The sequence below is a fragment of the Dermacentor andersoni genome, chromosome 4 (assembly GCF_023375885.2).
Source record: "Dermacentor andersoni chromosome 4, qqDerAnde1_hic_scaffold, whole genome shotgun sequence".
Lineage (NCBI taxonomy): Eukaryota > Metazoa > Arthropoda > Arachnida > Ixodida > Ixodidae > Dermacentor > Dermacentor andersoni.
The window spans coordinates 79,702,760-79,729,661 of NC_092817.1; the positions used below are offsets into that span (position 1 = coordinate 79,702,760).

At 45.9% G+C, this 26,902-nt stretch overlaps 1 protein-coding gene and 1 long non-coding RNA gene across 3 annotated transcripts in view; one reads left to right on the plus strand and one right to left on the minus strand.

The window, feature by feature from the left end:
• LOC129386243 (uncharacterized) overlaps positions 1–26,902 on the minus strand; it is a 525,736-nt gene that overhangs the window by 327,721 nt on the left and 171,113 nt on the right. The gene's annotated exons all lie outside the window — the stretch shown is intronic.
• The window catches only part of LOC126536346 (guanylate cyclase soluble subunit beta-1-like), a 231,263-nt gene continuing 219,825 nt past the window's right edge, over positions 15,465–26,902 (plus strand). Inside the window, exon 1 of the mRNA XM_050183277.2 lies at positions 15,465–15,640. Within this exon, the coding sequence (XP_050039234.1) occupies positions 15,638–15,640 (3 nt within the window). The 5' untranslated portion in view covers positions 15,465–15,637. The remainder of the gene's footprint in view (positions 15,641–26,902) is intronic.

A 26,902-nucleotide genomic window follows, 5' to 3' on the forward strand; every position in this document is an offset into this window, starting at 1 on the left:
GACACCCTCTAATGATTGTCACACAGCATCGATTGCTTGGCATAATACTTGATAGGCAGCTATCCTGGGCACCCCACTTAAAAAAACTCGAAAACGAGGTCAATGCCATAGTGACTGTACTTCGCAGACTTGCAGGCACATCATGGGGCGGATCAGTATCGTCCATGCTGACTGTTTACAATGCATTATTACGACAAAAAATTGCATATTCCGCGCCCATCTTACACGGACTTTCCCACAGGTCAGAAGAGAGACTTCAAAGACTTTTAGCTAGGGGACTACGCCTATGTCTAGGAGTTCCACGAGCGACTTCGAGTTCTCTTGTAATAGCTGAGGCTCGCCAATCACCATTTCCAGTTATGCGAACTACAGAAACATGCCGGCATTATTTCCGTCTTCAAACCCAGCAGCACAAAAACCACCCATTGGCTCTAGACATAATGAAACGAGATAGAAGTTATGTCCATATAGAAATTCAAAAAGATCTTCACATATTGCCAGGAAATGAATTTTGGAACTCAGACATCGAATATCTTCCATGGCTGCTTACAGTTCCAAAAATCGAATTGTCAGTAGAAGGGATATTCAGCAAAAGAGACATGTTCATTCAAGCTGCTCAACAACTAGCACTATACCAGATATATATGCGGTATTCAGGATACACACACGTCTATACAGACGGCTCCAGTACAGCAGCCTCTTCAACTTCATCATTCATTATACCGCACCTCAACAAACAAGAATCATTTAAGTTATCTCGTGCGACTTCGTCCACAACGGCTGAACTGTTCGCAATCCTATGTGCGGTAAAATTTATATTATCAGTAACAGAAGCGCAAAAATGGGTAATTTTCAGCGATTCACAGGCGGCTCTAACATCACTCTGCAGCACAAAGGGGAAGACATTCAGCGACAGTATCATATATGAAACACTTAAAAACCTCACAAAGGCAAGCGAAGCGAAACATGCAATAGCATTCCAGTGGATACCAGGGCATTGCAACATTCCTGGCAACACAGCAGCCGATGAAGCAGCACGACAAGCGCACCTGAAAGATGATACGGCTCCGCTCCCAATATCAAAGAATGAATTACGCTGCATTATAAGGACAACGTCTTTCAACATGTCTAGAAACACTTGGTTTGACCGGAATTCTAAGAGCTCTGACTTATATCATATTGATCCATTTATTGAATTCAAATTTTCATTGTCATTAGATAGAACTATGGAAACGCTTATTCATCGAATAAGGCTAGGCACTGCCTACACAAAACATTTCTTACACAGAATTGGCCGAGCGGAAACCCCCGAATGTGGTTGTGGATTTGTAGATGAAGATATATATCACCTCCTTCTAGATTGCCCACATCACGACACACCAAGATGCCGACTTAAATCAGCGCTAAGTAAATTAGACCGCAGACCTTTCATTTTAAGGAAACTTTTGGGCCCTTGGCCAACAACGGCCTTGCAGAAGAGCGCTTTAAAAGACTAAAGACTTTTTTTGAAGACAGCGGCATCGCTGGACGTTATTAGTGCTTTCATTGTTCTGTTCATTTCAATGTGACTCTATATATCCATCTGTTTGGGAATTATGTTTTATTGACTGCTTTGTTGTGACTGTATGTGCTAATATATTTACACGATGTATATACCACCCGCTCACTAGACAATATGTTATTAGGCGACAGTATCGTTTGTACTTTTGAGACTTTCGACTACATAAGTGTGAAGACATTTGCCATGTATATTGTATGTACCCGCTGACCCGCTGACTAGAAAATGTGTTATTAGGCGACAGTATCGTTTCTACTTTTGAGACTTTCGACTACATAGGTGTGGAGCCATTTGCCATAGTCTTCCTGTGGAAACGTTGCTTTTAAGTCCTGGTGCTTGTGTGAAATGATTATTTGATATGTAACCGTGAACCCTGAATGATGTATGACGGAACCACCCAAGAGATAAGGAGTAGCCGGCGCCTTAAATTGCGCGCCAACATCTCCTTATATCATATCAATAAAAAAAAATTCTTGAGCGGAAAGTTTCGATAGCTTCGAATACATATTTAGCCCCGCTTTTAAGACAAGCACAATATGCGCTGCTCGCGCCATTTGGACATGACTTACTCAGCTCCGAAAGCACTTCTGCATGTTATATGAAGCTGTGGCCAAAGCTTCGTGTCGTCCACCCAGCCACCTTCCACGACATTTCCCTGAACAGAGGTATGCTAAGCCGCACCGGCGTCTTACACACCCATTGTAAACATGGAGGCAACGGAAGCAGCACTTGAGGCAAGAAATGGACACGTCACCACGTGATCAAACATGGACACGCCCGTGGGATCGCCGCGATAAGGGTCAATCTATATTAAACCGAAACTCACGGAATAGCAAAATAAAGTTGACGAAACATTGGCCCCTCAACAAGCATTTAACAAAATGGAAAATCATATTCAAAATCAGATTCGCTGACATTCTAGTTGAAGAAGCGTAAGTTGTAGGTCATGCGGTACCCTCAGAAATCTATACCAGCGGTCAATCAAAGCAAGAAAATGGGTGCCAAGAAAAAAGAAATGCCATCTGAAGTAACAAAGGATCGAGCGGTGTAAGAAGATTAGGGTACTTTCAGGCTTGGGATTTTCAGGATTTGGCTGTTTGACATGAGACAGGGCTAACTGGATATTTGCAGTAGAGAAATATCGTGAGTATAATTATAGCGACCCTCCTCTCTACCTTAACTGCCGCAACGAAAGACTTTCAGTCGCCATTTCTTCTACATTTAAATTTCTCGAAGTTTCCAAGCTGCGCTCGTAAGCTTTGACGGTTGCGCGAGTTCTCCGGTGCTGACATAGAAAACTAATGTACCGCACAAGCACAGGCAGAAGAAGAGCGGTTTCCAGAAACTAAGAAGGCTGGAAACACGCTTAGAATGCCAGAAATTAACAGGCGTAAGCTTGACGCCACACTACGGGACGGTAAAGCGGCGGCATTTTGTCCGAACTTGCGTGACACGGTTCGGCCTGGACCTCACCCGCGCTCAAAAGCGTCGTCTCGCTTGAAGCGTGCGAAGGGCGAAGCGTGTGCCGTGACGGTGCCGGCTGACATTACCATATTCAATACCGCCTGCCACGTCGCTGTCACCCATAGGAAAAGGAGGGTGAAGAACTGCCAGAAAAAAAGGGGGACAGGGATTTCGTCCTTTAAAAGCTCACGGAAGCGCGCATACCGTGCGAGCCTTTGCAGCTGCGAGAGAAACGCCTGCGGGAAATGACCTCCCCGCTTGAAGTCTATGACGCGATGGCAGACTGGATGCGATTTGCCGTAGTTTTGATGTCAACTTGAACAATGTTACCTCTCAACCTGGACCCATTGCCTTCATTAAAGGGTTGTACGTGTTACCTAGATTCTTGGTGCACTCCAATATTAAATATCGACGCCTTCTCTTCGTCATCATTAAGTTCGCGTACTGCCTTGTTCATTCGTGTTATGGGGACCACCGGTTAGTATGCATCTAGTATGGCAGAATAAGGCGCAACGAACTTCGAGGCATCTGATGAAATTCTTCGAACTAGGGAGGCATTTTAATGCGTTAGCATTCTTTGGGTACTTCCAGCACTTTTCAGGGGCTATCTATCTATGTTTTGTCACTGTCTATCTATCTACCTATGTTTGTATCTAACCATTTTCCCGCCTACTTGGGTCACTGGGCAGTCCGTGATCGTATGGCTAGCGCATAGGGCTGCTGTGATGAGGAAAGAGGATTCAAAACCATCAGATCATTTTGGATCACTGAGTATGCGCCAATCTGTACATATGTGCCTCTCTTCAACGAAGCTCTATCCCGCCGACATAGCCCCCTGTAGATGCGGGACTACGTAAGCAGCGCTCTTGGAAGAAACTCTTCGCCGCGCACTTGGAGTACTGAAGCGCGAAAGAGTAGTCCTGCTACAGTACAAGGCTCATACGTAACTGCTTTCGACGGTGGTAATACCTTGTATGGCTATATTGATTAAACACTGATGCGTTACCATCGACAGTCATCGTGAGATTGTTTCTGCCAGTATAGCTTAATGGAACTTTGCAACATCCTTATGTGTGTTGTGACCATCTTCATTATTTATTTATTACAGCGAAGCTGTATATGGCTAGGGTTCCCTGCATTTTTCTTCTCCGTGAACAAAAACTATGATCCTCAATGGCTCATACCTCCGTAAGCATTCATGCTCGCGTAAGCAAGCAAGAAAATTCAATGACGCATAGCCCCCTAAGGCAGAGGCTACAAGCACTCAGCGAAGTGAAGCGAACAGTGCAATAATTCTTTCTCATCCTGCATACAGCATACAGAACAGCAGGTCAAAAACTTCCATCATCAATGGCTGATAACCCCGTGAGCAGGATTGATAGCCCCGTGAGATCCAGGATTACTCACTTTGCGTGAATTAGTTGCGATGACACTACCCATGTTGTCGTTGCCGGTGATTTCAGTGTGGTTGTGCCGGTACCGAAAAGGGAGCGGTTTACGCGTTCCGTGGTGTGGCATCCTTTGCGATGCCACACCGATCCGGCCCAACCGACCACCCAGCGGCGTACGTGCATCGATGTGACATTATAAAAGAATGTGGCTGCAGTTGCGAGTGAAATAATGACCACCGATCAAATCAACAAATGTGTTCGTACCTTTGTTCAAAATTATGTCACCTCTGTGTCGTGTTCTAAACCGCTTCGTTGGTGAACCACCTTTACAAAGTGGAATGGCTGATGATTTATTTATTTATTTATTTATTTATTTATAACAATATGATGCAGAGAAATTAAGTAGTCACGGTAAATTTTACCTGACTCTCTCCATAGTAATTGATAAATACCAGAAGAGAAACGTAAACACGAGCTTTCTATCGGCTCGCACACTGCAGAAATATTTGGTGATCCGAGAAGTTCGTTGAGTTAATGTTCGATTAAGCGTCAATCCACTGTACATGTACAAACGACTCCAAACAAATTACTAGCGATTATACGAAGTTTGTAGAAGTCATAGATCTTGTATAACGAGACAGGAAGCTGACCTTCCCGCAGCCATTTAGCAAGAGTTATATTCAGTTCATCTTATTGTACGATACGTGGCAGCTATATTCCCCTGTTCTTTGCATCACACTTCGACATGAAAATTCACCGAGTTTCACCACCTCCATGATTGTATTCACTGGATCCCGACTTGCGACATCACCTGCCACCCTGACTCTTCCATCGTGAAGCAGCTTCCGTGTGCCGCCTGTGGTTGTCCGTCACATTCAAGAAAGCTTGATCATTCCTTCATCGGAATGGCCAGCAAAGCAGGATGTGATGAAACTACAGAGCACATTTTGTGCCACTGTGCAACCTTCGACTCTTGACGATCTACTTAGACCACAAACTGCTGTCGGAAACAAATGGCCTGGAACCTTGGCCGCCGACTTCTAGTATTCGCTAGAGAGAGAGAAAGAAAATGATAAATAAAAGGCACGGAGGTTAACAAGGACTGAGACCGGTTGGCTACTAGGCCGCCAAAGTGCTAATGCACTTCTCTATTGCAAGTGAACCAGACGAGCGCTTGTGACGATGTACCTTAGTGAACATTTATCTGCGAAGGAGCGTGCAATGACTCTCCTTCTTTCCTTCTTATCGTTCTTTCTCCCTTCCTTCTTCCTCACCCGTACGGTAGACAATCGGACTTTACCTTTCTTAATCTCTCCGACTTTCTTTATCTCTCTCTCTCTTCTTTTCTTCTTCGTACAGTTACACGCCCCGATGACGGCTCCCTCTGAGTAGCAAGAAACTGAGCTCGAAGGCTGTGCTTTTGCTGGCTGCACGCACCGGAAGCAATTGCAGGAGCCGGAAACACATTATGGCCGCCGTGTTTCGGACTCCATGTATAGATGTCTTCATCGTCATTTCGTATGAGCAGGAATACATAAGCAATAGGCACGAAAGACGCATACGAAGGCCGGATAACGTCTCCGAGTGTTTGACTTCATCAACTTGACCAGTGCTGCAGTTTGGCGGACGTCTCGCAAGTTAATGAGTATCCGAGAGGAATGTTAATTGATGCTTAAAAGGTCAAGTTTCTTGCTTCTTCTGCACGGGAGCTAATAACTCCAAATTTTTCATCCGTATAACACCTTACTGATTCACCTAACTGCGAGCTGTTAAGTAAAAGCTCTATGCGCTTTGTGCGGTAAACTGGGAAATTTGACCACTATAAATGTGAAATGATTCAATGACCGTGTGCTTGGAAAAAAGTTATCTGTTCCTTTCCCTTTTTTTTTTCGGTAAGCTGATTAAGCTTGATGTGATTGGCTTACAAAATATATGACATGACATGATGCGGAACGTTTGCTGGTGGCTACATCTGAACTGTGAAAGGGGCTAATGTATGTTCAACTGCACGGTGACATGCAGCTTGCATGCGGAGCACAGCACAAAAGCAAGATTTTACATGTAACGCTCCCACTCATCCGCTCTGCTGCATCATAACATTCGGAACTTCTGTACCCTCTTTTGCCTCAAGTTGCTGCATCAGTTACGAAATGGTACAGCCTGTGCGAGGGAGAGACTTCAATGTCGATAGGTCAGCCTGCAGAGTGTGCATCTGACTGGTTACTTATGACGAAAAAAAAAGTAAAACGAAGAAGATAGGTAGACAGGGGTACACAATATTATGAGGTGAACACGATAAGAAAAGTTTACGCCGTAGACATGTGCACGTTAACACTAATATAGTTTGCTTCAGGCACAGCTCTTCCTTCCATGTATTTTTCGAGCTGACCCGACTTGCTCAATTTGAAAATCCTGAAGGGCCATATTATTCTCCTTGTATCGCTGCCGGAGTACAGTTTTCTGAGTGAGAGCAGCTACACCAGTGAAAACTTCAATATCTGACAACCACAGCTTTCTAAGCGCTTTAAGTTCGATTTCGCGAACGAACTAAGCGGCTGGGTGTCGTTCAGTACCTCGCGAATGCAGATTCGTACGTCCAAATTTTAACGGTTTTAATATTTCTCGCGCTTGATTGCTGTTCTCTCGCTTCTAATTGTGTCTTCCGCCTGGGAACACCTCGCTGTGAACAGGCCGTGTCACACGTGCGAACTCGCATTCATTTTGGCTACCACGGCCGACAAGCCCAGCCAATGACCCATGCGACGTGTCGCCAGAATCGCTGCTCGACATTGTGGTATCTCACTATTGCATACGCCTGTTTCTCTCTGGTGGCGTCGCTTTCTGTTGGTTAGCAAGATCCTACTTCGCCCGTGCGTCACCTTCGTAAAATTTACTTACGAAAGGCCCTTACTAACGAAAGTATATGTCTTCCAGGGGAGGGAGTAACTATAGGCCCGACGACACCATGAACGCTTTTTTTTCTTCTCATTTTTATTACACTGTGAGAATTATCCACCCCACTTACTACACCTTTCGTATTACTACTCTTCTTTATCATCTTTCTTTTTTCATTACGCGATTCGTCTGACATAGGTAGCTTGCTTCCGGCATCTGTCGCAGTCACACTCCCACGCATCGTTTGCTCCTCTATTGTTTCATTCAATTGCACCTTTTTCTCTTCTCACAGTGTTGTCATTTCCTCCGACTACTCTGTTCTTTCAGTTCCTGCTCTTCTCGACTTCCCACGGCGCGGTCGATAAGCTCACACCACGCCGAATCAGTATACGCCCCTCCACACGCTTTCTTCTAGCGCCGTTTCACTGGAGCATAAACCGCGCACTTCCTGCAATTCGAAGCGGAAACGCTCAGTCGTGCCAGCGAGCGGCCAAAAATTGCATTTGATATGCGACGCTCGTCGTCTTGTTCCGAAGGTGTAGCATGGCAGAACCTAGAGCGCGAATCGATTCCAAGGCAAGACACGCATGGGAGCGCCTTCGGCGGCACCAAAAGGAGCAGACTTACGTGTGTCTCTCTCCCGTTGTCGCGCTGTCTTATTAAGGTACAACGGAGAAACGCGAAGACGGCGTCGCTCGAGCTTATTAGCCTCATTTGCGTTAAAGCCGTCACTCGGGATGCGCGGAACCAGCGACAGCTGTGGAGAGCCTCTGTTAGCTGTCATCGGAGCGAAGGAATCAGACAGTACGAAAGGCAATGGGACGAACAGAGCCTGTAGAAAGAAGAGAATTTCACCATTCAGTGTGGCCACTTAAGTATCCTGGGCACCTCGTGGCTCGTCGGACGCTCCTGGGTGTGACGGAGTATGGCGGAGGAGGTACGACGGCAAAGTGCCCGTACCATAGCCATGGAAAGAAGTGCCGGAGCAGAAACTCAGTGGCGGAGATACAATTTCCGGACCGGGCATTGTCATGGCAGTTTCCTCTGATGTTTGCGCTCTTTAGAAAGCTTTCTCTTTTTCTTTTTTTGCATCCACCTACGCAGCAGCCAGCGGAACTGTTTTCTTTTTTATTTTTGGCTAGCGCGGGAAAGGCGACAGAGAAACGGAAAGAACGCAAATTGAGCGCAGCCTTATTGTTCCTACTTTTACTTCCACTAAGCGAAGTGCGCAGGTGGAAACTAAGTAACAGCCGGATGCCCAATGGTCAGTTCCTCTTACGTGGAAGGTGCGCGTTGGCGGAGACACCTTGAAGGCAGAGTAACTTCCATGAGGTAGGGTGAAATAGAATTTACGAATGGACGCTCTTTGTCTGTCACCGAGGCCTGTTTTAATGAATGTGAAGGCTGAAAAATAAATCATCCGAGGACACGTAAGCACTTCTTATGAGTTTAGAATTCCGAAGCATTAACGCTCAATTGAACGCCACTGAGCGGTCCTTCGAGTTTTGTGCTGCGAGTAATGTGCCATAGCGGTACGTGGTGCCCGAGCCACCTAGAAGCAGCAGCGTGCGGTGCTAACGCCACATGCCACCGACATCCTTCGCGACGACGACCGAAGAAGCAGCAGCGGCCACCAATGCCCGCAGGCAGACGCAGCAGCTAAGCCCAGTGGGTGAGAGAGAGAGAGAGATACGCACCGCGCGACGGCTTCTGAGAGCGAGAGCGAGGATGCCTTGGCGTCACGGCGATTCCCTCTCTTCTCACGCAACACATGGCGCGGTAGCGCTGCAGCAGGTGTGCCCTTTCGCCCGCTCTGCTGCGTCGAGTCGCGCTTGACGTGGCGTCGCATCCAGTGGGAACTCCGTCGAGGCGCGCACGTGACGTGCTTTCACAGCCAATGGCATTGCGAGCTTAGGTGCCGTTTCGCTGCTACAGATGACTGACGCCAGCTTTTTCGCTCAACGGACCATTTGCCACTTTCGCATAAGAAAAATATAAGTGTTAAATCGTAATCGAAAGGTTGCGACGGGTGAATGAAACTTGCAATGATTGACTGACTAGCTAGTTGGTTCATTATGACAGAAAGAACAGCTACGGGACACAAGGGAGGAATCACACACACCCAGTACAGTTTGTGGTGTGTGGTTCTTCCCTTGTGTCCCGTCTTGAAGCGCCATTCTTTCTGTGGCGGAATGAAATGAGCATTATGTGTGCTTGCAACCTAATGAAAGTTATGTCACGCGGCCTCCCTAGTATGCGTGTAAGGTTTCTCCCATAAACAAGTGTCTGGGGGAAGCAGTAGCAGCTAGAAAACTAGTACGCGTTTCAGGCCACATGAAGTTCACAAGAAACCAAATTCACTTTTTTTCTTAACTTCAATGACTCCCAACTTATAACAATGTTTTCACTCATATAGTGCTCTTCACTCAACGCGTTAAATTTACTTATGACTGTCTCGTGATAATTGCACAGAAATTGCTGGAAAAGCACGGTTATCAATAACGAATTTAAATCCTGTGAACCCTGAGTTATTGTGGTCAGTGCACTCCAGCAGAAGCTAACGGCGAAGCAGACAGTGTTGCTCTTTGCAGCTACGGCTACTCGTTGCGCTGGGGGCCAACACGATATCGTAGGATTCGTGTGCTTGAGCGTACGTATATTCACATATCTCAAGGCATTCGGTAACCTTGTAGCGTCTTGAATATGACACACAAGCGCCATTAGATCCTTCATGAAAGTTACTATGGTCTCAATGCAAGCACGTCTTAGGCAGAAATCGTTGATTGTTCTTAGTTCAATAATGCTGGTTATGATTACCCTGTAACGCTGACAGTGCGAGAATGTGACTAACGAAGATGTTAACCACCTTCGATTAACCACACTAAATTACCCACAAACAAATTGACCACACGCCAAGTTTACCGCGCTATGTGTCGCAAATGTGTATGGCTGCATTGTTCGGCTGCAATGTATGCATACCGCTGCCTCCGTGGCAAAACAGCTGACACATGTGGACGTTATTGAAAAACACAAGCACTTAATTAGTGACATCTGCCAAGGCAGAGGTATTGTCCCGAATATACCGAATGTATAGCACACAAAGCGACCATGCAGTTAATGAGATGCTGAAGAATATAAGAAAAAAAAAAGGAAACGAAAGCACTAAAAGAATTTCTTGAACTTAAAGGGGACACTAAATAGAAACATTAAATTATTTGAGATGGACCACGTATACCTTAAAAAGTCTATTTGCGTTAACTTCCCTGCAATCGATTTATTGTTAGGACAGTTTATGGAGGACGCGATTCCATTTCTGGTTTCGCGACGAAACCTCATTGCTGGAACGCGAGTGTGGCGTCATACTTTCTATATTTATTTCTCCTTTATTTATCTTTTTTTTTCATACATAGGCTGTTGTGGCTCTATAAGCATTCTCGAAACATGATTTCTGCTTCTGGCTCTTTCAGGGAGCCCGTTATTACTGATAAAACATTCGCTAGGCCGGAGCAGATGCCGGCAAACTCTATGGCGTTGCGCCGATGCTGCTGCAAGAACTTTGATGTGGCGTCGCTTTTGCGCGTTTTCGGTTTATCGTGCCTCCTGCTCACGGTAAGAGTGGCGTCTAATTTCGTGATTGCAGGAGGGCAATTCGCTATTACAGCTCAAACAAACTCTTCTTTTTTTCTTCCTCAGTATCCCTTCAAGCTACGGAACGCTTACGACTCGACTTGCCAAAGGCGTTTGCTGAAGACATCACTCGCCGTTCAGTAAACGCAGTCTTTCCCGGAAGCTGAAGTTCAGGAGGCACACCGGCGCGAAATAGCGCATACATACTGACACTATGCAAACGCATTGCGAGGATCATTGTAGCGCCCCAAGCTGAGCAGTCGAACAACTCGTCGAAACGTGCCTACGTTATTTTTGCAATGCGTCAGCATTATGTGTGTCGAAGTACAAAAAAATATGTGAAGGTGAAGTGCATGAGGCTGGTCACGAGGTAAAGGTAACCAACGTCTGTTGCACATCCCTCCTCGAAGACACATGACCTGTGTCGAGTTAGCTCCTCAACAACGCTTTGCAATGTGGCGGACGCGGTTTAAATCACGGATCCGGGACTTCAAAGAGTTGCGACGTAATGTTAACGCATTCCTCTCGCATTTACCGCTAAATCCCCACTGATATTTTTCACTCCCGTGCTCCGGCGTTTAAAAAGAGGCCCAATGGAGATACGGCAGGTGTAACAGATAACGCCTCACTTAGGGCCCTTTCGATCATGTTCTCTACCCCGAAAGCACTGCGTCGACCTGTTACGATAGCAACCCTACCACTTCTTACCGCGTGCCTTCGCGTTTGTAGACAAGCAACCAAGTATGCAGCCTCCCATGCAAGTTTCGCGGTGGCTCCGAAGGCGGCTCGGCGCGATCGAAGACGAAGCGAAAAATAAACCCGCTTTCCGGTCATAGCCGAGAGAGGTGTTGCCGCCCGGTTAACGCACCCCAGTGTCGCTAATTGGTTCGCGACCTGCATCTGGCGTCTTACAAATGGGTAGTTAATGGGGCCATGCCGCACAGCGTAGGCGCGGAACGCTGCGGACTGCAGCACACGAGGTGGTGCGCATGTTTTCGATGCTTTCTTAGAGCGCGTTCTTCCTCTCGAGCTTGCCGTTTTCGTCAGAGCCGCTGCGCTTTCTTTAGTTGTTTCCTGCTTTCCTTACCTTTAGCTCCTGTCATCGCCAATTTTAACGATTCGTGTGTATATATATACATATACATCGTTTTTGTATAGGGCTACCCGTGATGCAGTGCTCCCTTCGATAATGGCAATCGTCCGGGATGGTACACGGCTGCCGCCCTCAGTGTATCTGCGCTATTAAGGTGCAGTCGCGAATGAATGAGCTTGCCGTGGGAGGATTTCTTCACAACGCGGGAGAAGTTCCGACGCTCTTAGTTCGAATACAGGAGTTCAATACTGCATGTTCTTTCAAACATGCGTGACTTGGATACAAATAATATTTCTTCAATGCATGCTAAAAAGAGTAACCTGTGACCGACGACACGGACGCGTCCTTAATAACGTTGTGCAATTCAGAAGACCCTTGCGATTTTTGTTTTTGATGCTCTTCTTCACGGATTCTTGCGTAAAAATGCCGTACGCCGGTCGGTGATACAACCAGACCTTATCTCCGGTTGGAATTAGTACAATTAGTACATAACCGGGGTAGTTGGAGAAGTATGGGAGAGGCCTTTGCCCTGCAGTGGGCGTAACCAGGATGATGATGATGATGATGATGATGATGATGGCGGCTTCCCTTTACCAGCCTTTACGGAAAAGGTGAAGAGGGGTACACTAGGTGATAGAAAACATTAAGAAGCAATGAAGGGAAGGTAATCCAGTAAAAGACTATCTGTGTAGGCGCTGTGACGCAGTCTGTCTAGGCGCAAGATGGTCGCACAATGTCAGTGTCACGTGCACAAGAATTAATAGTGTACAGTGTCACCCAGGCACGGTTGGGTATGGTTTATGTAACACAGCAGTTCCTTTATGGCCGCTCGTGTGGGCGTCCGTGCAGGCCAGTGTCCAAGAATTTTGTTTTCTGCGAGTTAGCAATTGTCCAGTTTGTTTTGTCTCTGAAATTATGCACTGTAATATTACAGAAGGCCCCACAACGGATTCTTGCGAAATAACTCTGAACACTTTTTTTCGGTCAATATTAATTGTGTGAGAAATTTTCGCACTTCAGCTCCATCGAAATGTGCTGACCATGGCGAAAATTCGTATTCCGAAAGCGCGGATGTTGGCCAAGATTAGATCTCCCAACTCTCTCTAAAGAAGCCGAGCACAGTACACAATCGTCGACAGTACATAACGGCAGTACACAATCATCACTTATAATAAATTCGGTTAGCGAAACGAATAGGCGTTGTCGGTGCATTTTCGGAGAGCATATTCTGCTACAGGAAACGCTATTTGGCTGGCGCCGTTGCTAATTGGGCCGATGAAAAGCTTCAGCAAGCTAATATTTATGCAAATGCTACGCACACGTTGGAGCCTGGGCGAAACGCTTAAGTAAATCCTACACCACTAAATGTGACGGATACAGCTGTGTTTATCATCATCCCTTGCAATCTGTTACCTCGTGAAATGTTTATTTTTTAATGCACCGTACATGTCGCAGCATTCATCTCATCACATGTTTTAGGTTTTGCGTCACACCGTTCACAAGATATATGCCAAAGTACGAGCGCAAATTCAGGCGGATTCACAGTGTGAGGTGTCTACGCAGTGATTTCTTGAGGACGGCGATGTATGAGGCTTGTCGAGCAAGGACTCGTGGTCAAAGGAGGGCTTAGAAAGAGGCACAACAACACGTGTGTAAATATATTTCAGGGTTTTTATATCCGTAGTGTCACAATGACACGTACCCTTATATAAGACTCTCCAAGAATTGGCTATATGCCCAGTGTTACGTACCCAGTGCCACAAGAATGCGGTAGCCTGAACATAATAAATTTTAACAGTTCAAGGAAGCAGTTGAATAGTATGCGCTAATCCTTTGAGAAGTATGGGGGCTTCGGGTATATATGTGGGCCGACATTGAATATACAGGTTCTACTCGTGATTTATTGTTTGTTTACGCAGGATAGAGGTAGCTTCGATGGCACTAACTTACTGGTCAAAATTTCATGCCCCATATAAGCCCGAGCATCTAGCGACACATAACACAATGATCACACACAACGTGTCACCATTGTCTAATCAAAGAAGTTGGTCAATAATACGCGTTATTCTGTCAAGAGACCTGTGTGTTTTAGCGATACCTGTGAGCCGACATTATAGTCCGTACACGCTTACGTCATAGTTTCTAAATTTTACTGTGCAAACCACGTTTGGGCTCTTTAGCAATAATCTGTGGGTCAATTCTGCTTATTTACAAGCCCGTCTCGTGCTGGGCACAACCGTGTCGGGCTAGGCAAAGGACGCCTCGTTTCAAGGAACAGCTGAACTCGAGGTCAAAAAAAAATGATAAAACCAACTTAAATTTATTTCACCGGTATTCTAAATAATTAGTGGTTTAGGGCCTTTTTAATTATCCAAGAACTACAAGCCAGGAGACCAACAATGTTCGCCTTACTATCAGTGGGTGCACGCTAAAGAACACCATGTAGCAAAATTATTTCAGCCGCCCACTAGAGCGCCCTTCATATCAAATCGTATTTGTGGCACGTGAAACACCAGAGTTTATTCTTTTTTTTTTTTTGCTATGGAATTTGTGAGTCAGGACTCGCTGACAATATTTGTAGCGCGCGTGCAGTGAAGCTATGAGAATTTCCACGTGCAATGTGGCTCTCGTTAGTCATGTGTGCCCTTGTTATCCTTTCTTTCTTTTTTTTTAGGGCAGGCTGTCACTTACCGCCTTCAGATGACGTTATTACGAATATCACATTAAACATAGATAAAGGAACAACCATAATCATTTATATGGTGGCAGTACACTTTCTAAAACCCCTTTTGGAGCAAAGCATGAGAAGCCAACAAACAAAAATGCCAAGGACAAGATGGGAGAAATTACTTGTACTTACTAATTGAATTAAATAAATGATAAATGAATGGCAAGGAAAGTGGATGAAAAAACAACTTGCCGCAGGTGGGGAACGATCCCACGCACTACGTTTATCATTTATCATTTCTTTAATTCGATTAGTAAGTACATGTTTTTTCCCATATGTTGTCCTTGGCGTTTTCGTTTGTTCTCTTCTCATGATACGATTAATAAAAAATCGGGCCCCTCGGTTAACCCGCTTTCTTCTCGTTCGTTTTAGAGCAAGACTTACACGGTGGCACGAAAATCGGACCCCCGCAGCAGAGGGTCCTCCGCCCGCGCAGAATCCCTTCGCTCGAGCCGGCGGCAGGAGCGCCGCGAATAAGCGCGCTTCTCTAGCGGAGCGCACATTCTTTTCCGGCCGCCAGCGCGCAAAACACTGAGCGTCCCGCGGCGGGCGAGCGACCCGCGCACCCGTCGCGCCGGCCGCGCCCCCGCCTCTCTCGCTCTCTCTTCCCGCGTTTCCCCGTCCTTTCCCCGCGTGGCCCTTCCTTCGCGCTCCCGCTTGGGGAGAGACGCGGGAGCGGCGGTTTTACGCGCTCGCGCACAGAGTGTGTCTCGGCCGCGCTGACAGCGGCCGTATGGAGGACTGGTGGTCCGCTCGCCGCGCTACTCGGGCCGCTGCCACCGCCGACGAAACCGCCTTCGCCGTTGTTTCCGCCGCCGCCCCCGCACGCTTTCACCGAGGAGGAATAGGGCAACCGCTTGTAGGCACGGCACGGCTTCAGCATGGTAAGTGCCGCTCCTCGTTCTTAACGCACTTTCGGGCCGATGCCCTTTCGGGACGTTCGCTGGACGTGGACTACTCGGACGAGCTCCCGGAGGATGAATGCTCGTGGCATTCTGATAGTCTACCTTAATACGGATTTGTTTTGGTCGGTGGCTACGAATAAAAAAAAAAAGCGTCGACAACACTACCCTTGAGTTTATGCGAAGCGAGGGGAAGAAGAGCGGCGGTTCGGATTCACAAAACACTTGTTGTTGGCCGGTAACTTTGCGTAATATAATGTTGGCTTTCACGATTGGCCTGCTTCAGTTCCTACGCTTGGGCCCGTGGGCAGAAAAATGATGCATTGAAGCATGGCCCGATTGCGCAAAGCTTTTCTTTCGTAAGAACTGTTAGTCGTTGGACGGTCGTCTTCGGCGACAAGGTGTCCTCTATAGCAGTTGGTCAGTGTTTACGAACAACTTTAGCGAAGAGAATGCTTCGTATAATACAAACTGATGTTCTCCACAGCGCTTTCCACCTGGTCCCGTTACGCTCACTATCCGTCTAGCAATCGGTGCATGCAATCGCTGTCGTTGCCAATGCTTTTTTTTTCTTTCTTCCTTTTTACAAAACACGTGATGCTATGCAGCATTTGCATAGGTTCCGGCTTTCGTTGCATTTCGGTAGAACTGTTTGGATGGTGCGCTTGTGGTGCGTCTCGAGTTCGGCCACATAAAATTACAATATCGGGATATACGAGCCGAAAATACAATATGATTATGAAGTACGCCGTATAGTGTGAGGGCCACGGATGAATTTCGACCACCTGAAACTCTTTAACGTGCAGTCAATGCATAGTAAACGAGCGTTCTTGCCTTACGCCCCCCAATAGGAATGGGGACGGCCCCTACGGGATTGATGTCACGACTCCGAGCTCAGCAGCGCAACGCCATAGCCATTTGGGCCAGCGCAACGCCATAGCCATAGCCACGGCGGCTTGCCGCTACACCAAAAAGATGGAAGACTAGTTCGTATGATACTTGCCATAAGTCTTCTAATCCGCGAAAGAAGCAAAACAAAACGGCACATACATCCGTAAGGTTTGGCGTCCTACAGCAATACAGGAGCAATTAAATGCTCTCCAATTAAGAGATCTGGAGAAATTTTAACGACACGCAGCTCTTTAACATTCCCATATTACCATATGACGGAAAGAGCTTCTTCTCGTATTTCTTTTTTCTTCCATGCCTACAGCAGTGCACGAGAATATCCTAAGAAAAAGTGGTTGGTATTTGTGAACGCCTTATTGAAAGATTACCTGTACGCTTCCGCGAAGTGGCCATGACGTAACGGTTGGAATGAACACGTGGACAATAAAATATCTTCATATCAATCCCACGCAAGATTACATTATGAAACATCCTTCTAGCGCACAAATAAACGCAGATGAGCCGAGGAGCACAACAAGAACGCCGATGTTATACAGGATTACAAGACACCTCGCACTGTCCCTGAGTCAAAGCGTGCAGTACTAACAAACACGTTAGGTTCATTTCTTAACTCCTTACCGTGCTCAGTATACAGAGAGAGAGAGAGAGATGAAGAGGAAAGGCAGGGAGGTTAACCAGATATCGGTCTCCAGTTTACTACCCTACACTGGGGATGGGAGATTGGGGTCTAATAAGATGAGAGAGAAATACAGACTTTGATGACGCTAAGAGCCTGACATACTACTCCTCGTGCTGGGAAATAATTATGGCATAAACAGTGATCCCGTAACCACAAAAACAGCGCATATATCCACCCCCCTCACCCCAGACGCACACATATAGAACAAAAATATTCACATGGTTTCGTTAAGACCTCTGGACCTTGGAAACACCGGCCACACTATCGTAGCGCGCAACACGCAGATTCTCAATGCATTCTTGCTATGCATATGAAAAAAAAAATTTTTTTTGCCAGTCTTCATTCTTGATTACGAGCATTATGCCGATTGGAACTGCAGAATAACAGTGACGAGAGAATCGTGTTGGGCTACATGCAAGAGCATAGAACGATAATGACATCAGTCTGTAAAGCCCTGTAGACTGGTCATGCAGGCGCGCAATTTGTGGGGCCCTAAACTGCGTGATTCTTTATCTTTTCTTTTTTCGTGGACTACAGGACGGCGGCGCTCGGTTTGCGTTAACGGCGCCCACTAATGATACGTGATCCACGTGCCGTATAATTACGGCAGCACTGCGCAGAACCGACTGCAGCCCCGACAGCGGCTTGTGACTCTTAGCCGACAACAGCAAACGAAAGCAGCTCGGCTGCGCGTCAGTAAGACAAGCACTCCGACTGACATGTTGTCACAGGGCACGCGGCACTCCATTTCCCTGAAGCGATCGAATATCAAGCACGCGACGCGACTGCCATGACAGTGTGCGCCCCAATACATAAAATTTTACCGCACCGTTCAGCACTCTAGTTATAGTGGATTTAGTGGCGATATTGAAGTACACCGAATTCAAACACGTGGAAAGCAATGCGTCACGGTAACTGCGATGGCTCATGAGCGCAAATTTTGACGAGTTTTGCACAGCCATGGCAACTGTTTAAGGTGTATCCCTTTCTCATACGAAATATCAGAACTGAAATATTTGCATTCAAAGCATCGTTCGGGATTGCTTTCAACGTTCACGGAATGATCAATAGTTTCTAAACGGAGAAGACGGCGGTGGTCGCTGGCTCTCGTTGTTTGTACAGAAAATAAACGTCCGAGAATGGGCGACATGACTCACTGAACGCCATTGGATAAAAAATAGGGAAAAGATGTCGGGATCGATACTCTCCGATGTAACGGCCTCAACTAATAGCTACTTGCCGGAAGGCGCACCACAATTCAGTATTGCACTGCAGGACGGTTTGGCGGTGTTTACCGTCCAAACGCAACACACATTCTATTTGAGAGACTACTAGGTAGACTCAGAGTAAATTTTGTCCATCTGGGCCCTTTTTAACATTCACGTGACGTGATATACACGAACAATTTTGCTTTGCTCACGCAAGAATGTGCTTACTATGGGGTCGAACCTGCCACCTCGTGGTTTGGAGCAGAACACCATGGCCAATGAGCCTTCGCGATAGGGAGCCACATTTAAACTCAGAATATTGTTCTCCTTAATTTGCAGTTCGTTGTAAACAGTCAAAAGATTCTGCATTGTTATACTCGTATATGCTGGTAATCTTGGATGCAAAGTGGCTTTTATAATTCACGTCCTCTATCACAGCTACAACACAGTCTGCTGACACCTTTTTAAAAAGTAAAGACATACAATGCGTTGGCGGGCTGGTTGGTGCGAATGGATGGAAACAACTTTATTTTGAATCCGGCAAATTTGACGACCCGGGCTCAGGTCTCCCATGAGGGGACTTCGAGGCCTTGCCTCGTCGCCGCCTCTCGGGCTTGCTGGACAGCCCACTCTTGTGTCTTGAGGTTGGAGCTGCGCAGAGCGGCAGCGTTCTTCGAGGCAAGAGCCTCCGGAGCTACTGCCATTGTAGCTGATGTAACCCGACACTCCCACAACATGTGTGACAGCGTCACTCTATTTTCCTGACATAATTTGCGAATCCATAATTACTTTGTGCAGCGCAAATTTGCGTTACACAAAGTGTAGCATAATTTGCGAATCCATAATTACTTTGTGTAGCGCAAAACAACGGACACAAGAAAGACTAAGCGCCTTATCCTGTCGTCTTTCTTGTGTCCGTTGTTTTGCGCTAAACAAAGTAAGTAAAGACACACCAATGTATGCAATGGCGTAGAGACCAAACCTGACGTCACACCCATGCGACCCTTGCCTTTTGTACGCCACTTTTAAGTCACTTCTGCCAGCATTTGAGTTCGCTATGCAATGAAAATGATGACGTGTTTCATGGCGCCGTCCATCCCGTTTACGCCATCTTGTTTTTCTTGGTTTAACGTAGATACGCCGACAGACCATATGATGTAACATGATGTAACTTCCAGCACTGACTGTGCCGAGCAAGTACTCGCGAGGCAATGTACCATATTGCAAAATGCGTCGCGGATGTGCGAGAAAATTATTTTCTAACCACAACACTCTCGAACACACACTAGCAAAACATTCAACAACTTTACCTGCACTGCCGACTCCCGCCCCCTAACCCCCTCTCCGCTACAATGCGAAAGTTCCTTCTCGGTCGGGAGATGTGGGGCTTGGGGGAACAAAGACGGCACGGTATTTGGCCAGACGGCCTTTGTGCTAACGCTTCCTTTTTGGGGGAGGGGGCTGCGCACCATGAAATGCAGCCTGCGGACATGGTTCAGTTGAAAAGTAGCCTTTCTTACCAAAAGTAAAGTACGTGGTGGCAACTAGAAGCATTAGCTGCGACACTACTGGTGCTTAACGCAGAAGTGTAGTTTTTTTTTGTCTTATTCGCGAGTGTCCCTTCAAATTGCCTGGCAATAAAAAGGTAAGCGCTTATCTTAAGAGTAGTGGTTGTTTCAATTATCCGCGTACATTTCGGGTAAAGGAAATTGCCTGAGGCCAAAGCAACGGTAAGAATAGCACCGCCCAAGCTTAGTGAATGTTTTCCGCTGTGTACCTTACTTCAGAGACCATTCAAAGGTGTTCAGTGTTATTTATTTATTTATTTATTTATTTATTTATTTAAACAGTACCGCTAGCCTCAACGAAGGCTGCGAGCAGGAATTGGAGTGATAAGATCAAGATTACCTAATAACCTTTTGCCGAAAAATGTGAATTTACAAAAAAAAAGAACGTGTCACATCGCCAGCTCGCAGTTGAACGACATTAGGCAAGCAACACTCACTCACATAAATCTTGTTTTTTACGCATTTGTTAGACACATACGAAGTAGCTCTGCATCACAAAAATCTGAAAGCAATGGCACCTTAAGAAAAATACGAACAATTATTCAACTAGTCACTCCAGAAGTATGTTTGCATATTAACAAAGTGCTTTTCCCAACGTAGCAAGTGTTTTTCGGTTGAATTTGAGGTTATATATATATACATATATATACCAAGAAATAGGTAAGACCAATCAGCAATATAAATACTCTATGACACGACTCTTCAAACTAAACCGAGCAGATATTCTATGTAACTATCGGTTCGCACACTTCAATTGAACGTGAGCGAAACTCAAAACTAATAAACAATAAACCAGGAAAACCCTCACCCGTAATTCTAGGCACCGAAGGAAACGCAATGCCAAAAGACGTTTTGCAGAAACACTTACGACTGCTTACGTGTGGGAATGCAACAGCATTATACCATTTGCAGACCTCTGTATACACGTCATGAACGCGCTCATTTCAAATACCTATCACGTGGCGCCACCTCCTCCCTATTTGCTTTGCCATCACGTGTCCAATAATGCACGTACTAAGCCACACCTTTAGTCAGCTAGATGGCTGCGACGTGACGTGTGCAATGACGCAGACACTAGGCACACCTTCAGTCAGCCAGAACAGTGGTGGCGTCGGGAAAGCACTCGTCTCGCACTCCGGAGGCACGGGTTCGACTCCCACCCAGACCGAAATGCAACAAATTTTCTTTTGAAGGTCATTAATTTATATCTGTTTACTGGAACCTCCATGATAAAGTTTACGTCAATCCGAGCATTCTTTGACGTGCTTTTACACCTTGCGCCATCGGCCATTTCTGGCACCGTAGTTCCATGACGCCGCCGACTACCACGGATATTGCGTAATAGGGTACATGATGCCGTCGCATTAAAAAATTTACGCTTGCAGACTCGCACGTAGGTGCCAAAATCTCCACATACACACACAAAAAAAATGACGCCAACGTACCACATTGTCCAAAGGATTAACGGACTTCTCAATCTGTTGACGTTTGCCTGCCGTTAATTAAGAAAGTTCGTGCACAATTCTGAAAAAAAAAGAAGGCACGTAGAAGAAATATGGTGCTTTCAGGTAATTTCAAAGAAATGAATGATTAATGGAATAGCTCCACTAATGTAATTGTTCTGTATGTTTAAGCATTTACGCGTTACGCGTTACGCTCAGGGACAGTTCCTATACGCCTTTTCTTTAACGTGCCAGGGTGATGCTTGGGTAGACGCTGTACAGAGCAGGACACAGAGCCGTCGCTTCGGGAATAGGATTAGCGTAAGCTGCTTTCCCATCAAGCTGCTTACGAATCTCAACATTGCTCTCGCCACGTGCTGCTCTGATTACTCACTTATGCAGTAAACTGGGCGTCAAACACACACCGGATCGTACTTATCACTGCCAGTGGAAAGTGATGCATGTCACACAAAAAAAGGAAAAGAAGAAAGAAAGAAAAGGATAAAGAAGAATAAAGAAGTAAAGAAGAATAAGGGTGTGCTCATATGCGAAATATTGAGTACGAATTGCATAGTCTTAGCTGACTGACTTGAATTCGATTCTAGAATTCACTATTCAAAGTTGTCCAATGATTGTGTCTCTTCTAATACTGTCTTTTCGAATAACTTACAATTAGGGCAGTTGCAGTATACCGGAGGAAAGACTGATGAAGGTTATCATGGCGTTATTACTTTCGTAGTCATCGGTGCACCAGATAGCTTCACGTTTTCGTTGTTTCTCATATACAAGCCTCTCAGAAGACATGGCATACCACACGTTTTCTGTAGTCCGAAGCCTCGTCAAGAGAGCCGAAAAGGTTTTCTTGTCCCCGCACCTCCACAAGGAAGAAAAAGAACAGTAATTTGTTGCCTTGGGATGAACGGTTACACAAAGACATTTCACGTCCCAGACAATTGCCTGCAAATCGAGCTACATCCTGACTCCCTCACTATTCTGCAAAAGTAGGAGGTACGTTCTGTCAGGCTTTAAGCAAGGACTTTTACTCTGTTCTTTAAATCACATCTACGGTACAAGAGCCTCGAGTAACTATCGTACTAACTATGTTCCGAGAAGGGCGCAAATGATTCATGTATTTTTCTTTGACGTGCGAAAACGGTTTTTGCGTAAGAGCGGTAGTTGACATGTTTATCCATCCTTTCTTCCGGGGTAGATACTCCAAACCTTCGGGCGAAGCACTTCCCAGGACTAAACGATCGGCATTCAGGAGAATGCACAAAGGTGGTAACAAGTGCCGCCGTATCGCGACAGTGCTCGGAAGTATAGGATGCGGTTGTGTTTAGAGATATGAAAACCGCCTTTTGGGGGCGATTCAAAAGCGAGTATGGCGCGATGTGACGCCGTGTCTTAGATGAGCCTCATCACACCCTTTCTGCTTCGTAAAGTGAATTTACAGCGAAGCTATTAAAGGCATATCGACGCTGGTTCTCCTGTGCTGGTCGCAGCAGCCGACATCAAATTTCAGCCAGCAACGTAGGCTGCGTCCAGCCGCGAAGCTAGCGTATGACCAGACTGGCGGAAGAAGTAGCTGGCATCGGCAGAGGCAGTGCGAAATGCAAGAACATGCGTCGGTTATTGCGAATACAACGGAGGTACTAAGCTCGGATGTAGCGAAGCGTTTGTAAAGGCTCGTGTGTAGCAAAGGAAATGCGTCGGAGGCAGCAAAGCATGTGAAATGTCCTGGGTAGATTTCGGACTGTGGCTAATCAGAACCCTAGGACCTCCGAAGGGCGTTAGAAATCCATATTACTGCTTCCATGTATTTGATCTATGAATTGCTCGAATTTGCATACATCTGCGAAATACCTTTTTTGTTTTTGTTGTTGTCAATCTCACTATAATAGTGCGCTTTTTTTTTGTAAACTGCACCATTATCAAGTTCGCAAGAGGTATTATGCTGATATTTCCTATGCACTCGTTAAAGTTTTCCGCCTTTAAGTCACATTTTGCAGGGTCTGCTGCAAGCGCCGCTCGTCGTGCTTCATTGCGATTGTTCACGTTTCAGGAAACATACCCAATCACTTTGGTCGCGAGCACCTCAGTGCTAACTTCTATCATGCGGAGCGATCGCAACACCCCGGAGAGAGAGAAATAGAAGGAGTGATAAGGAAAAGGCAGGAAGGTTAACCAGGCTGAGCCCACTTGACGACATTGCATTCTGGAAGGAAAAGTGAACTGAAAACTGAAAATTGGGCGGAGAGAACTTGCTCTACAGCGAAATAAACCGTGTTTTGCTGCTCCAGGACGTCAACGACCTAATGTCGATCAGCTACAGACGTTCTTGTCGGATCTTGTTACGTATCTGCTCTCGTGTGTTTGTCTATATCTACTGTTTTGCGCCTAAGTGTGCTTTGTTACAGTGAAAACAACTAATAGCTCATCTAATTAGCCGAGCCAACCAAATCAATAGCTGCCTTTCCGAGCGTACGCTGTGAATTGTCTTGAAAAGATGCACCCGCTTCCGAGCTCTCTTACGTGCGAACGACAACTTTCGTTTCTTCTACGAGAATGGAATCACGCTGGATGCTGGATATTGTGGTCGGAAAGGCATCCCTTGTTTTGCTGAGAATTTTACTGTGCATGGCTTTTTGCATACCATTTTTGCTTGTGTAGGTAGCACACTAGTTAAAACTATGAACACAGTGGAGATCTCGCAGCGTCGCCGTGGCATAAAAAGAAATAAATAGGAACAGCATAAGCTCAAATTCACGCCTTGTTTGCTCAACGCGTAACTTTTTGCGTTTGAATCTACATAGACGAGCTGCATGTTTCTAAACAAACCGTCATAGTGCGCGCAAGGAACTGATGATGACGTTGACATTCCTGGTATTTGTCGCTGTACATACCGCATGGTTATATGTACATTCCTTTTATTTTCTTTCTCTTTTTGACAATATGAAATGTGATAGCAGCACCGCCACATATTTATGACGTCACATGTAGGAATTTTGAGCTAGCCAACTAATTCTGAGTAGTAGTTCGACACAACGCAAAATCTATGGGCGGTGATTTCGGCCAACTAACACCACTACTACTGCAACAACCACAGGTTCTTAGTTAGCACTCCTATAGCACAGACATCAAGAACACAAGCGCAACTATTTCGAACATGTTTCATAAGTTAACTACTCTAGAATTTACTACAATTTTGAAAGGCGGGATGCACAAAAAGAAGATATACTTGCACTGAAATAAAAGCAGCTATCGATGTCGCGGTAATTTAATGTGCCTCTTTGAACACATGTCTTCCATAGGTGATTTTCAATCGGCCTCTTTATTTTGTTCATCAAAGTAAACGGAACAAACAATGATACCATAAAAAAGAATAAAATCTCACACAAGAATAAATTGACACACTTATTCCTTGCCCTAAGTATACGAGGGTGGGGCAGGAAGAATAAAAAGATACAGAAAAAAAAACGAAACACTTTCGAGAGCACGAGACTGTGTAGCCAGCTGTCGCCGTGTATCTTCCGGAAGCCAGACTCGAAGCAGGCACTAATGACAAAGCCATCTGAAAGACTACGTTAAAACTGGCACAGTCAAGTAACGGGCGTTCATTACGAATCTTGGCTAATGACCCGCTCTAGACGGATCGTAACGAAATCGGAAAGGCAAAACTGCGTTGTAAAGCGTGCTGGAATGGAGGGCGCAGCTGTCGCGCCCTTCCCTAATGCGCATTGACGAAATATATGGCGTCACATTACCTCGGCCGCTTCCGTCGACTGCGTCCCTTGGTTCTCGTTTATGCGTGCACTTGGCATTTTGCACGTCGTTTCGACAGTATTAAACCTTTGGGGCCAAAGCTGCTGCTTCGAATCCGGCTGTTCTGCTCGAACTGTATTCAGAGTGGACAATTTTACTGCTCTAGTCGGTGAACGAGCACGACGTCACTCAGCAGCAGCGACCGCGTGCAGCTATTATCTGCGTCGCTTTTTTGCATGACGTGATTTCTAGTCACTGAGAGACGTTGCCATCTTTTTTTTCTCTCGCAGTCACAATCGGCGATTCGGTCCGCAGGATAACTGTAAATGGAATGCACCATTTGGGGGCGGTTCCTTGACAGTAGCAGGTTCAGTACGGTATTCTAGGAATGCTTACGTTGATGTTAAGCGACTATACAAAAATACATACAAACAAGGAAGAATGCAACGAACTCACAAAACACGGAGCAGCTGACGGAATTTCAATCATTTCAATTGTGTTAAGTAAACCAAGAAATTTCTTGTAGCCACGCTATGAAGAGCTAGTGTTCGTATTAAGAAAAAGAAATGTTTTTACGCAACAAGTGTTCTAAAAGGGTGCGAAATTTAGCTTGTTAGAACTGTTTCCTGGCGAAGAATTAAATAGGCACGACATAAGTAAAACATTCAGCGGCGACTTAGTGGCAAATGGGAAAGAAATACGTCGCACCTCATTCAGGTCTTGGATCTTTGACTTAAACCGCGTTCAGCACATTGCAAAGAGTCCAAAAGCGCACTCGATACACGTCCCGCCTCTTCGAAGAGCTAAATGCAACTCACGGCGGTCCGGAGCCGACTCCCGTCAGTTGCACGACATATTGTGTATATATATATATATATATATATATATATATATATATATATATATATATACATATATTATAGTTCATAAATAGGTAAGATAGTTAAATATAGTGTTGGACATATTGTTAGCAAACGTGATTGGCCAATGGCAAACAGCTCCTGTGAATGCTAACCTTTGTGGCTTCGGCCCAGCATTCTGGCGCTGCAATTGCACGTAAAATCAAGCGCCCTGAAGTGTTAATTCTGAGCCTAACAGACAGCTTTAGAAGAACGTTGCTCACGCTCTGCTCCGCTGAGATTTCACGCAACCCGGTGGCTGCAAGAACTGCGTTGACTTCGCTGGTTTAGCAATGGCGTCTCCCAGAAACGCCGGTGACGCGTTCTCAGCTTGGCTATAAACAGGACACAGAAATCAAGTAGACTCATCCTCCCGCTTCGCTCAATCGGCTTCGTACTTGGCTTCGTAGCCGCATCGTTCTACGTTCTGCTAACGGCATGAGAGTTGTGCGTAGGCGCATTACCGTTCACTCGAGCGTTCCGCCGAATGGCCGTGTGCAAATTTTAGAATACGCCCGTCTCGGCGAAGCAAACCGTATGTGCGTTTCTAAAACTTAAGAATTAATAATTAAATTATGGAGTTTTACGTGCCAAAACCAAGATCGGTTATGAGGCACGCCATAGTGAGAGTCTTTGGAAATTTTCACCACCTGGGGGTTCTTTAACGTGCACTTAAATCTAAGTACACGGGTGTTTTCGCATTTCACCCCCATCGATATGTAGCCGCTGTGGCCGGGATTTGATCCCCCGACCTCGTGCTCAGCAGCCAAACACCAC